The 12,976-nt window shown below is 57.0% G+C and overlaps 1 protein-coding gene across 5 annotated transcripts; it reads right to left on the reverse strand.

The window, feature by feature from the left end:
• Positions 1–465: 465 nt before the first annotated feature.
• CALHM2 (calcium homeostasis modulator family member 2) lies at positions 466–12,600 on the reverse strand. 5 transcript variants are annotated; one of them, XM_046655402.1, is made up of 4 exons: positions 5,175–5,475; positions 3,780–3,813; positions 2,401–3,115; positions 466–1,068 (listed from the first exon to the last, which is right to left on the reverse strand). In XM_046655402.1, exons 3-4 carry the CDS (start codon positions 2,953–2,955, stop codon positions 652–654), a joined length of 972 nt encoding a protein of 323 aa, XP_046511358.1. In that variant the 5' UTR covers positions 2,956–3,115; positions 3,780–3,813; positions 5,175–5,475; the 3' UTR covers positions 466–651. The 5 variants fall into 5 exon arrangements, with proteins under 5 accessions (XP_046511358.1, XP_046511357.1, XP_046511356.1 ...); XM_046655401.1 differs by having other exon boundaries at positions 3,780–3,861; XM_046655400.1 differs by lacking the exon at positions 3,780–3,813.
• Positions 12,601–12,976: the final 376 nt, after the last annotated feature.

Below are 12,976 nucleotides of genomic sequence, written 5' to 3' on the forward strand. Positions count from 1 at the left end.
AATATCCTATACAAGGAGCCTACTGGTGAGTTTCATTGTCACCTGGCTCTGCTGGCCGGTCTTCCCAGCCTTGGAGTCCCACCAGCTAAAGGTCATCCACATCGTAGTTAATTAAGGACCAGTTCTGGGAAAGGGTCTCTTCTCCAAAGCTGTTGACCAAGTGGCTGGTGGCAACAGGAGAGGGGTTTCTTCAGGTCTGAGAGCCTTCCTGTCTGAGCTGACCACATGGTCTGCTACCCTTCTCCTCCGCACCCCAGGTTACTTTGTGTTCCTTTCACCTGGCCTGTTTCCCCAAAAAGCTGTGGTTAAAAAAAAAAAATCTCAGGGCCTGCCCGGTGGCGCAGTGGTTAAGTTCACATGTTCTGCTTCTCGGCGGCCCGGGGTTCACTGGTTTGGATCCCCGGTGCAGACATGGCACCGCTTGGCAAGCCATGCTGTGGCAGGCGTCCCACATGTAAAGTAGAGGAAGGTGGGCACGGATGTTAGCTCAGGGCCAGCCTTCCTCAGCAAAAAGAGGAGGACTGGCACTAGTTAGCTCAGGGCTAATCTTCCTCAAAAAAAAAAAAGTCTTCAGATGTTGATGTGAGCAGGCAGTGGGGTTCAATTTGGGACCAAGTACTGTCATTTGCAAAGAGCATGGGAACAGGCCCCTTAGGAGGGGAGCAGGGCCATCTCTATGTTGTCCTGGGCCCTGCCGTTGCCCACCAGACCCTGGGCCCACTTGTGCAGGCGGCTGTAGAGTGGGAGGCCCTGGTTCTCACGGTACAAATAGACGCCGGTGATGGCGTTCCACTGTGGCCGCGGCTGTGTGCCTTCCACTGGGAACTTGGCAACCAGCTCCTCATCGTCCTTGTTGAGGGCCACGAAGCCGAAGAAGCGGCGCACGTTGTTGGCAGCCAGCACCCGCGAGTGCACCTCGGCCGTGCGCTGGAAGAGCTGGTCCTCGTTGGAGCGGTACTGCGCCCAGTAGGCCTCCTGGCGGTAGCTGAGCGGGGAGCAGTAATGCTTGAGGCACTTGGTCAGGAACACCAGGATGGCCACCACGCCGATGAGCAGCCACCCGAAGAGCTGGCCAGAGAAGGGTCAGGGTTGAGGAGAGTCAAGGAGCTGCCTGACCCCGACCTGCCCCAGGAAGAAGACACTGGTCGGAGCCGGTGGGCTGGGCCGAACCTGGGCCTGAGAACCCCCGGAGACCTGGCTCTGGCACTTGCCTGGCCGCAGCTTCTGCTTCTGTAAGGGAAGCAGGCCCTTCTGGCTGTGATTCCACCTCTTTGTCCTCCCTGGAACTCATGCTTGCTCTGTTCTTAGACTTTGCCTCCTGCATTTTCTGCTGCCATTCCTGCAGCCCTAAGGGCCGTCCCTCCCTGGCATCTCAGCCCATCAAAATCCAGCTCAAACTGCCAGGCTCAGCCCAGAGGCCACCTCCAGGAAGCCTGCAAAGGCACCTCTGGGAGCAATCTTGCCTTCTCTGAGTCCCTCATGACCTGGTTCCTCTTACACATTGTTCTTTGCCTCGTTTTGAAATCTACTCGTGTGCTGGTCTCAAATACTTGTGTGTGAGCCTCTTGAGGGCTAGGACCCTCAAGGTCATCTTCCCCTCCCCATTCCATGCTGTACGGAGATCTGTGGGCATTTGATCATCATCAAGTAAACTTTTTTTCTCCGTCTACCATTTTCCATCTCATTCAGTGCTGTCTCCAGCCCTGCCTCTCTGTCTGCTTGTGTTTCTTATGTACCTGAGAGGCCTTTTAGAAAATCTTGTGCTCTTTCCGCTCTCCCCCTCACCCCCTGCTTCTCCAGGTGAACATTTCCAGCTGTTTTTCTGCTTCTGCCCTGGTCTCTGCCCTGGGCTGTCTCTCCCCTGACCAACCTCCGCTGCTTCAGAACTAAGCCAAGGCCAAAGCTAGGATCCCGGCAGCAGCTGCTGCTTCCTGCTTCGACACCCCTTCCTGGCTCTAGGCACTCCCCTTATGTCAGCAATACTCGAGGCCGACTCAGTGCTGGGCCAGGGTCCTTCCCAGGGTGGGAACATGCTCGTCCCCAGAGCCAGCCACACTTCATTATCAACTCATGGCTAACAGCAAACTTTTCATAAGCTTGCAGAGGTTCGTGCTCACTCTGGCTGGAGTGAGGGGTTTAATCTGCGACTAGGATCGAGGCTCTGAGCCAGAAGAATGTTTCTTTTAATGTTTAAAACTCTTATTTGGGACTGGAATTGCCCCAGCAAGCACTAACCCATGATTACCCAGCTCTGATAACTGACACTGATAATCTAGTGCTTTCCTGGAGACCTCAGCCCTGAGGACCAACTCCGGCTTTAACGCTGGGCCATCCTGGCACTTCCCCTCCAGCCACCACCCAGGGAGGAAAGGAGAGGAGCTTCCTTTTACATGGCCTTACCTGGGACTCGTACTTGAGCCTGCGACTGACCTCCTCCCGGAAGCCTGACAGGTTGGCAGGGCCCTCCCCACAAGGGAACCTGGCGAGGATTTCTGTGGTGTGGGCTGGTGGGAAGCCCTCTTCCCTGGCTGTGAGTGAAGAGGGGTCCACGAACTCACTGAGAGCGCAGACATAGGCCTCACCGCGCAGCAGGGAGATGACAGACCAGGTGACCGGGGCTACGGCTGCACGGCCCAGGATGGAGCTAAGGAGGAGGAAGTTGGGGGCAGCCGAGCAGTTCTTGGTCCTCCGGTACTGGCACTCAGCAACTAGGTTCCAGGTGTGGTTGTTGAGGATGACGCCAATGAGGAAGAGCGCCAGGGCGGGCACACCGATGGCTGTCAGCCCGTACAGGTAGTTCCGGGCTGGCGAGCAAGGGCAGTGGAAAGCCACCACAGAGAACAGTTCCTGGCTGCCCACGGTGCCCAGAGCCACCAACCCGTTGAAAATCATCACATCCTTGCTCTTGAAGAAGAGCGATAGGAAGCGGAAGTTCTCTGCGATCAGGGCTGCCATGGTGACAGGTCGACCGGGGGACCGACGGCAGGGGTGGAGGCAGGAGGAGACCGGGATCGATGGTTCCTGGTGGCACGAGGAAGGAGCTCAGGCCGGTGGGCACCCAAAGGCAGGGCACAGCCTTGCTGTTTATCCGCTACAGTGGCTGGCCTGGCGCTCCCTGTGGAACAGTAGATGACTGATAAATGTTTGCTTCTGAGAACAAGGATTGAGGCCTGGCTGGTGAGAAAGGATGGAGACGGGAAGAATGACGGCAGCCACTGTTCACTGAGCTCCTACTCTGCGTCAGTTGCTTTCCACCCCTGGTTGCCCATCCTTGAGATCCCGCACTGAGCTGTCACATCCCCCGTGTGCGTAGAGGAGGTGGAGGCTTCCTGAGGGTGAGTGGCTTGCCAGGGTCACATGTAAGTGGCAGAGCTGAGATTCTAGCTCAGGTCTCTCTCCCTCAGACACCTAAGTTCTTGAAGATCAGTACCACAAGCTTCCCTTGAGGCGGAGATTAGAACTGGCCTGTGGCATTGGGGAATGTGGGATGTTGACTGGCTTTCCCCTTGGGATTCCAGGTAGTGCCTAGATACTGAGGGACATAGGACTCTTTGGAGCTTGTGTCCTCAAGGCCTCTAGCCCTATGGGTATAAAAGCTGGAGTGGGTATCCTAGTGGATAAGGGGCTTGGACTTGACCCTGTGATGTAGGGTGGGGTGGAGGAAGGGGCCCTGAGTCAGTGGTGAGCCTGGGGCAGCATCCGTGGAGTTCATAAGAAGCTTCTCATGTTGGAAACCTCAGGCTCTGGACTGGTTTAGGAGATTCTGGCTCTCAACATACTTCATGACTTTCCTGTGGGCCTCAGTGTTCCCATCTGTGAAAAGAGGATAAATCGTTCTGGAACTTGCTCTCCTCACGGATGCTGGAGGGAAAAGAAAGGGAATAAACGATGCCTGGTAATTGTCCTATGTGTGAAACCCTCCGTCTCTCACCCTGTGGAGTGTTCAGGGCCGCTCCCAGAGGGGAGGCACAGAGGGATGGTTCTCCTTCCTGCAAAGATCAGGAAACTAAGCCCTAAAGAGGATAAACCCTACTTGAGGCCATTCAAATATGGAGGTGCCTGGACAGGACCACGAGCTCAGGAGGCCTGGGACGTGGACAAGGGTGAGTCAAGCTGAGTCCTCCGTTTTCTCAGTCTCCTACTGACCTTGCTCTGTGCCCATCCATGAGAGCCCTGGCGAACCTCCCCTTTACCTTCCCACCCATAACCCCGTCCCTATCCAGCAGCCTCTCCTAGCAGGCCTGTTCCACCGAGGTCCCTGGGCCCGGGAAGCACCCAGCCTGCCAGCGACAGAAAGTTTTGGTGAAGGCTAAGCCTTGGCCATGCCCACCAGCCCATCTCGAGCCTGTCTCTGCCTTGGTTTGGGCTGCAGTGGGGCTGGCCACCTGCCAGGAAGTGGCCATGATCTCAGGCTACAGCCATGTTCTGCCCCAACTCCCTTCTCAGGCTCCACCCACACAAGCCAAGAGATGGGCCAGGGTGTGGCCCCATGTCTTTCTCCTCATGCCGGGGTTGAAAAACAAAAGTCCGCAGCGGGGAGTGGAGGGATGGGGTGGCAGCAAACAAAGCTGGAGAGACCTCCCCATATTTCCTTCTGTGCCTCCTCGCTACACCACCACCCCTTGCAGCCTCTGCCAAGACTGCCAGATGGGCCCGGGCAGAGCGGGTGGCCACGTGGGGCACCAGGAGATGGAGGAGGAGGAAGGGTGTGACTCTTCCCCAACTCACAGCCCGGGGGCTCCAGTCTGACTCCTTGGGAAAGGGAGTCTGTAATATTGCTGGGGATGCAGGGGTTAAAGGCATCCCCCTCTCCCTCTTCCCCTTCCCCTTTTGGATTCGAGGCTCCTAATGAGCTCCCCATGGGGACCCTGGGTTCATAAACCACCCAAAGTCGGGTACAAGTTGCCTGAACAGTGGTGGGTGGTGGGCAGAGGAGGGACCAGGCCATCTTCTAAGACTTCTGCCCCTGTCCCCCCGGCCCGGGTGGGACTTCCTCCAACAACAGTCAGAACAAGAGACAGGCCCTGGAAAAGTGGGGTCGGACTGGCCCTGCCCAGAGTGGGGGGCCTCAGCTAGGGGCCTCTCTCCCCAGCACAAACCCTCTGGGCAGCCTCAGGTGGCCCTGCCATGCTCCTCTGTCACCTGGCACGCCCCAGGGAGGAGCTTTTCCTTACCTGGGGCCAGCTGCAGGCACCAGTGGCCTTGGCCTCCGCGGGCTGGAGTCTTGGAGCTACGCAGACATCAGAGCCCCGGGACTGGGCTTTCAGGGCGGGCCACCCGGTAGAGCAGCGGCCCCACCCAAAGTGCCGCCACAGTACCCTCTGCGGGCTCCCTCCCACTGCTGCACAGACGCGGGGCGCTTGAGACCAGCAGGGCTTGGGACTGACGATGTCTTCAGGAAAGTTTAACTCCAGAAAAGAAGAATCAAGGGGATGGAACACGCATCCAACGAATGGAAAAACAGCTCTCAGGCGCCAGGCAGGGGGAGGGGGGGGCGGCGAGGGCGGTGCGAGAGGAGAGGAAGTCGTGCCTGAGCACTCTGCCAGGGACAGCCTGCCGGGGGTTCCACACCGGCGGGACCAGTTCAGGGGCCAGGCCGGGTGTGGGGGGTGGGGTGGGGGGTGCCTTCAGGGAGATCTGGCCTGGGCCTGCCCTCCAGGCCACTTTTAACAGCACCCCTGCTTGATTCTCACCGGACGGAAGCTGCCGGCGGGAGACGGGCAGGAGTCACGATGCTGACTCCTAGCAGGAGACGCAAGGCCAGGAGCCCCCCTCCCCTATTCAGGCCCTTCTCCCTCAGAGCCTCCAGCCACTAACTGGACAAACCCTCCCCCTACTGGCTCTTTTCTCCATATGTCAGCTAACTCCCCACGTACTGCTTCAAATCTCGGGAGGGCTGACGAGTGAATTCTGGGGTCTAGGGAGTCTCTGAGGTCCTGTGGGCAGAGCTCTGACAGGTGGGTGGAAATTACAAGGTGGCAGGTCTCTGAAGGAAGCCCTTTATAATGATGAGAGCTGCCCAGCCTGTCCCAGAATGTGGTCATGAGCTCCCCATCTGCGGGACTGTGCAAGCTGAGGCTGAAAAGTCATGGGTCAAGAATGCTGAAGGGGAGAGCCCTGTGCAAGGACAGGCTCGATAACCCTTAGGATCAAGGGGGACACCCCCCCAGACCCTTGTCAGCTTTGTGATGTTTGTGGTTCTATGACAGTGGAACTGCTGAGTGACATGGGAGCCTCCCTGAGCTGGGCTTGTCCATGTGCAGAATGAAGGAAAAGGCCCAGTGCTTATTTTTCATATCCTACCTAATGTGCCAAACACCGTTCCAGATTCTTCCTCAAAAGTTCCCCTCCTCTATCCTCACCATAATCCCGAAAAGCAGGTCTTTTAACATTCATTTTATAGACAGACACTCTGAGGCTCAGAGGGATTTGGTGACTTGCCATAGGTCCTTCGGCTCTAGTCTTGAACTCAGGTCTGCCTGACCCAAAGCTTTGCTCTTTCCTCCACACGTGTGCCTCCCGATACCTCTGGGCTTTCTTCCCACCGGAAGCCCCGACCACCAATATATACCTGGCCCTCACTAATCTGAATCTTCCCCCTGATTCAGGGCCTAGATCGAGTCCCGTCTCCTGGAGGCTCCTCCAGCCCACCTTGGCCTACAGGGCTCGCCCTCTTCCCAAATAATTAACGGGAGGGGGACCAGGTCTCAGAAGTGGGAATAGAGGGAAGGATGCATAAAGAAGAGTGGGAATTATTAAAACAATGTTGTAAGGATCAAGATCAAAATGAGTTCTTAGATGAGTGGGACTTACATCTCAGAGATATCTGAGGGGGCAAGAAGCCTATATTCTTGGCCCTGCTTCCTCCTCCTCAACAAAGATAGCTCCATTTCCTGATGACCACCTCCTCTATGTCCAGGAGCAGGGGGTTAAGCCCTCAGTTTAGAAATCCACACACACGTTAGCACCATGTGCTCAGTGCCCACCACGTGCCGTGGGCTTATCTGCTTCACTCATTTGATGCTCACAACCCCACGAGGTAGGTGTCCGCATCCCCACTGTAGAGATGAGGAAACTGAGGCACAGGAAATGAAGCAACTGGCCCAAGGGACACAGTTTGGAAAGTGGTAGAGCCAGCATTTGACCCAGTTCTGTCTCTGGAGTCTTGAGCTGTTTCCGCTCTAGTTACCTCCTCTCACACCCTCCACCGTCAACTCCACCTCAGGGCAGAGCCTCTTAGACTTGGAGCTCCCTCCCCAGGGGGTGGGGTGTTTGAGAAAATGAATCTGTTTCTAACTGCTCAAGCCCTGAGGGTGGTCTGATTTTCCCCTGAGACCGGATGTAAGGGGAGTGTTAGGGTGGTCTCCAGCGTCCTTCCGTGACACGTGCTGTGGTGTGAATGGGTCGGCTCCAAATTCACAGGTTGAAATCCTAACCCCTAAAGGTGCTGATATTAGGAGGCGGGGCCTTTGAGAGGTGCTTAGTTGTGAGGGCAGAGCCCTCATGAATGAGATTAGCACCTTATTAAAGAGGCTGCAGAGAGATCCCTAGCCCCGGCTCTCTGAGATCCCTAGCCCTGTCTGTCTGCTGTGTGAGGAAGCAGTGAGAGGACCTGGCTGTGGAGCAGGAAGAAGGCCTCCGCCAGAACTCAACAGGCCAGCTCCCTGATCCTGGACTCCCAGCCTCCACAATTGTGAGAAACGAGTTTTCGTTGCTTATAACCTACCGAGTCTGTGGCATTTTGTGGCAGCAGTCCAAACAGACTGGCACAGGAGGCCTTTTGTGTTTGGTGCTAAATAAATGTGAGGTCCACTTTGACAACTGTTGAGTGACCTCCATGGTGACCACACACCTGGCTTCTCCCGAATGGACCTAACTTCTGCCATCTTGTCTCGTCACCTGTCAACCCAGGCGTGTCACACCAGGTGAAGCTGGGTGTCACGTCCTTATGGCCCACCTTAGCCCACTCAGCCTCTCTCAGGAGACTGGCCAAAATTAGAGGATTCTTGCTTCATGAGACGGCTGGATGCACCTCCCCCACCCAATCTCTGGGCCTTTTAGAGGTACTAAAAAGTCCCAGACAAGAGTGGACGCCAGGGCAGGGGTGAAGTGGCCTGGGAGGGGCTGGGCAGATGGGACTTGTCCCCTCCAAGCCAGGTCTGAACCCTCTGACAAATACTGCTCATGGCCCCGCTGCCCCAGGGCCATCCAGAGCAGCTGGAGGCAAATTTCCTGCCTCAATGGGCAGGTGAATGCATGGGCATGTGGGTCTGCTCATGCAGGGGCCTACTGCCCAACACCTGCAGCCTTCATTGTTCCAGCTGGTTTGGGGGTCTGAGGGGTTGTGGGCGCACAGCCCCATTCCTGCCTCTTCACCTGGCCACGGCTCACACTTTGCTGACGTAGGTGGCCACCTCCTTACGTGGAAGCCGGGGCCCTCCCGCAGCCCAGCCGTTGCCCATCAGCGGCTCCTCCTGGCCCAGCCGCAGGGGCGGCTTGCACTTGTGCCAGCTCGTGAGCAGCCTGTTCATAGTGCCTTGATCGGTGATGCCGCGCAGCTTCTCCTTCTCCTCCTCAGCACCTTTGGTGGTAGCCGGGACAGCAGAGCTAGCAGGGGTTGCGGCCAGGGCCCCGTGGGCGTGACCCAGCTCCAGGTCATGGTTCATGGCCTCGAAGAACTGCTGGATACAGACCTTGGCGAAGGCCCTGGCATGCTCCGTACATGTCTCATCAAAGAGCTTGCGCTCGATGTCAATATAGTGGGACCAGTACTTGCTTTTGAGGAAGGCAGCCTGCGTGAAGCAGGGCCGCACAGAGCGCACGATGAATGCCAGCAGTGTGGTCAGCAGCACGAAGGACCAGCCAAGGGCCTGCAGGGGAGAGAAGAGAGAGTCAGCGAGACACTGCCCTCTGGCCTCCTAAGCCTGTCCAGACCCTACAAAGCACTCTTTACGGCAGGGCCTTTAGGGAAAAGAGTACCAACTGGGCAAGTGACTTCACTTTTTTTTTTTTAAAGATTTTATTTTTTCCTTTTTCTCCCCAAAGCTCCCCGGTACATAGTTGTATATTCTTCGTTGTGGGTCCTTCTAGTTGTGGCATGTGGGACGCTGCCTCAGCGTGGTTTGATGAGCAGTGCCATGTCCGCGCCCAGGATTCAAACCAATGAAACACTGGGCCGCCTGCAGCGGAGCGCGTGAACTTAATCACTCAGCCACAGGGCCAGCCCCATGACTTCACTTCTTGGCCTCCATTTCCTCTTCTGTAAAACGGGCACAGAAATACCATCTCATGCAAATGAGATCATGTGAGTAAAAGGCCCAAGTGTAGGCCTCGCACTCAACACACAGGAGTCAACTGGGCAGACCCTGGATTAGGCTGCCTGGGTTTGAATCCTAGCTCCACTACTTACTAGTTGGCTGGAACAAGGTCCCTGACTTTTCTGTGCCTCAGTTTCCCCACCCATAAAATGGGGCTAGTGATAGAGATAGTTACAGTTGCTGTGAGTACTAACTGTGACAGTAAATGTGCTGTAGTGCCTGGGACATAGTTAGTGGTTAGCAGCTGTTAGCCATTGTTATTACCCCAATGGGCCCTCGCTGACCTCACCTCTCTCAAGGAAGCCTTCCTTGACCTCCCAGACCGTAGTGGCCCTTCCTCCTCTGAGTTCTGTACCTCTCCTTTGGCTCCTGGTATTGTCTGCCTTTCAGTCGCCAGCCCTAAATGAAACCTCCTCTGTGTGGGCTCCGAGCTGTGCCCTCAGGGGTCACTGAGACAAATCCGACAGTCACTCAAACTCTGTGCTGAAGAGCACTGGATGCTTGGGGGCTAGCTCTGTTCTGCCAGTAACTCCCTGTGCGGCGTAGGGCAGAATGCTCCCTCAACCTGCGCTTCAGGGTCAGCCCCAGCTGCACAGAGAAGCATTTGGCCAGATCAGGATGGTGGACAAGGAGCAAACCCAAAAGCCTGTGATGGGGGCCAGTGCGTAAGGGCAGAGCAGACACCAAGTGGGGGGCCGCAGAGCATGTGCTCAGTTTGCGGGGGCACACCCAAAGCTGCTTAATGAGGAAATGTGAGCACTGTGGGGCTGGATCTCCCGATGTTTCAGGTAAAGCTAGAAATCTGATTTGTATGTGAAAATTTCTGGCTTTAGATGATGCTAACTAATTCTAAAATTGAATTTCAAATTCACACTCTGAGGGCCAAATGAAACATGTCTATAGGCCAGGTGGCTGTCCACTGGGGGCCCTTTTAGCTTCCGATATGATGCTAAAGATGTTTACAGATCAAGTAGAGGGACAGCTGCCCCAGGCCCTGAGGCCCATGGGAGAGGAGGCTCAGGTTTGGGAGTGACACAGCGTTCAGATCGGACACTCAGAGTGTGAAACTCACACAGGGCATCTGGCAGTGATGCAGGCCTCACGGGAGAGAGTTCTGGGCTGGAGGGGGTGGCCAGGGTGTCTGGACTGGCCAGAGCAGAGTGTATATGTTCCTCTAGTTCTTGCAGGGCAGGTCCAGCGCCCCCTCTGCCTCCCCTGACAGCCCCCGGTCCACAGTTTGCAAGGGGTGCTGCCTGGGCTGGCCTCCCCATGCTGCAATGACTGTAGGGGAGGCCTGAGGGGCTCCCATGAGTGAGGGCCCAGAGGGGCAGAGGATGTGGGGGTGGGGCTGGGGAGGACCCGAGCTCTGGAGTTCCCTTCGGTGGGCCCTCCAACCCTACCTTTAGGGCACATCCCAACAATGCACCCCCTCACACAAGCCCTCCCTTCCAGGGGCACCCAGACCCTGAGCTCCCGCTCCCCCAGCAGGGAGGCATCAGCTGGGGGCATTTGCCAGGGAAATGTACCCAAATGGCCCAGCCATCCACCAGCCTCACCACTGCCTAGACCTGGAAGAGGAAAAGGATGCAAATTCCCCCAGGCTTCCATGCTGGAGCTCAGGATGGAGGATGTGGGGCTGGCTGAGCTGTTGGGTCCTCTCTGGGAGCCTCAGGACAGGGCACGGTCCTCTGGACTAAGGTAGCCATGGCGCTTTCTCCAGGTGGCACTGATCTGAGGGAAGATACATGGCTCTGCCTTCAGAAGCCCCCACCTCAGTCAGGAAAATACGCTCCTGCCCCACAGAGCTCTGTCTGAGCGAGGAGACCCAGACTTGTCTGGGGAGTCCCCATCTGTTGGGGAAACATGACTGTGCCCTGAGGAACCCCGTTTCTAGAGGTAAGGGGATTGGGCCCTTCCAGAGGGACTCTGGTCTGGGAGGGGAGACCCAGCCCAAGGTCATCTGGCCCCCTCACCTGGGAGATGCAGCGCAGGTAGCGCACGGCCACCTCACGGGCCAGCAGCCAGTCGCCATCGTAGATCTCGGGGCAGGGCACCCGGGCCAGCAGGCGGGCGAGCTCGGGTGGAGGCAGGCCGGGTGCCAGGCTGCCATTGCCCAGCACAGTCACTGGCACGGCAGTGCAGAAGGCGCAGAGGAAGCACTTGCCATCAAGCAGGGTGACAGCCACCCAGATGACGGGTGCAATGAGGGCTCGCTGGGCCATGGAACAGAACATATAGCGCAACACGGCAGGGTCCTTGGCCCGGCGGCCCGGCGGCCGCTTCCACTCCTCTGCCAGCATGGACACGTTGTTGTTCATGACCAGACCGAGCAGAAAGAGCACGAGGGGTGGTGCTAGCAGGATGCCAGCACTGTAGGCAGCGTTGTAGCCCGGCAGGCAGGGGCAGTTGAAGTCGAAGGCGGAGTACATCTGGGCGCTGGCCAGTGCCATGATGCCGCAGATGCCATTCATGAAGGACTCCTGGTTGGACTGCAGGAACTGGAAGATCATCCGGAACTTGTCCATCGTGGCCCCCTCGGGGCCCGGTGGCCTCCTCCCACCTCACCACTGCCTCAAGGATGGCCCCTGTGGCCCTCTCTGCATGCGGGGTGCCCACCTCATGGCTGAGATGGGCAGAGCTCAGGGTGGTGGCTAAGGTCACTGTCTCTTTGAGAAACCTTCTAGTCAGGTGCTGGCAGAGAGGGCGCAGGTTGGCCAATCCCATGGGTGCAGCCAGGGTTCTGCCCCTCCCCTCCTCACCTCTCCTGGGTTTCTCTCCACGGCCGTCTCTGGTGCTGGGAAACCACGAAGGCTGCACCTGGTGGGGACGAGTTCTCTGTGGGTGTGGGAGGGGGGCGGGGGGATGGGAAAGAGAGGGCAAGGAGGCTGAGACACAGCTGTGAGACACTGTCTCCAGCAGGGTGGGTGTTTGGGAGAATCCAGGCCTGCTGCAGAGGGCTGTGCTTCTGGGCCTTGTCCCCTGGGCTCCTAGGAAGCATGTCGTCTTCCTTCTGCCCTTCCCATCGAGTCTTTCCTCCATGTTGTATCAGTGTCGAAGAGGTCTCCTCTATCAGTTCAGATGGTATAACGATGAAGCGATGGCAGCGTAGTGGCCATAATGGGGGTGATAATGGTGGAGGCGGGGATGCTGCTGCTGGAGGTAAAGGTGATAGAGGTGCTGATGGCACTGATGCAGGTGAAGGTGCTGCTGGTGGTGGTGATGGTGATGGCAATGTTGGTGGTGGGGGTGGTGCTGATGCTGGTGATGGTGATGGTGGTGGTGGTGCTGATGCTGGTGGTGGTGATGGTGGTGGTGGTGGTGGTGAGGATGGCAGTAATGCTGGTGATGTGGTAGTGATGGTGGTGGGGATATTGCTCACAGCGGGGATGGTGGTGGTGGTGGTGTTGGAGATAGTGCTAATGTGGCATGGCATAGAGTAAAAAGCACTGAATTTGGAGTCAGAGGATTTGGATTTAGGAGGTGGCCAAGTCCCATCCCTGCCAGGCATAACGCAGGTGCATTTGTGTCCCATCTGCTTGTGTCTCTGTGGGTATGTCTGTGTGTTTGTGGATTGTGGATGACAAATCCTTTCCTGGCTCCACCTCCTACCTCTGCTCTCCAGATCAAAAACTGAAGGGTGGGGCAGTGGGCTTTCATGC

Source organism: Equus quagga, chromosome 2 (genome assembly GCF_021613505.1).
Source record: "Equus quagga isolate Etosha38 chromosome 2, UCLA_HA_Equagga_1.0, whole genome shotgun sequence".
In the NCBI taxonomy this organism is placed as follows: Eukaryota; Metazoa; Chordata; class Mammalia; order Perissodactyla; family Equidae; genus Equus; species Equus quagga.

Excerpts from the sequence above, each read along its gene's own strand:
- CALHM2 (XM_046655403.1), bottom strand. The coding sequence starts at position 11,842 with ATGGACAAGTTCCGGATGATCTTCCAGTTCCTGCAGTCCAACCAGGAG. Across the intron at positions 8,871-11,290 it reads ACCTGCGCTGCATCTCCCAG|GCCCTTGGCTGGTCCTTCGT; the intron begins GTGAGGGGGCCA and ends TCTCCCCTGCAG.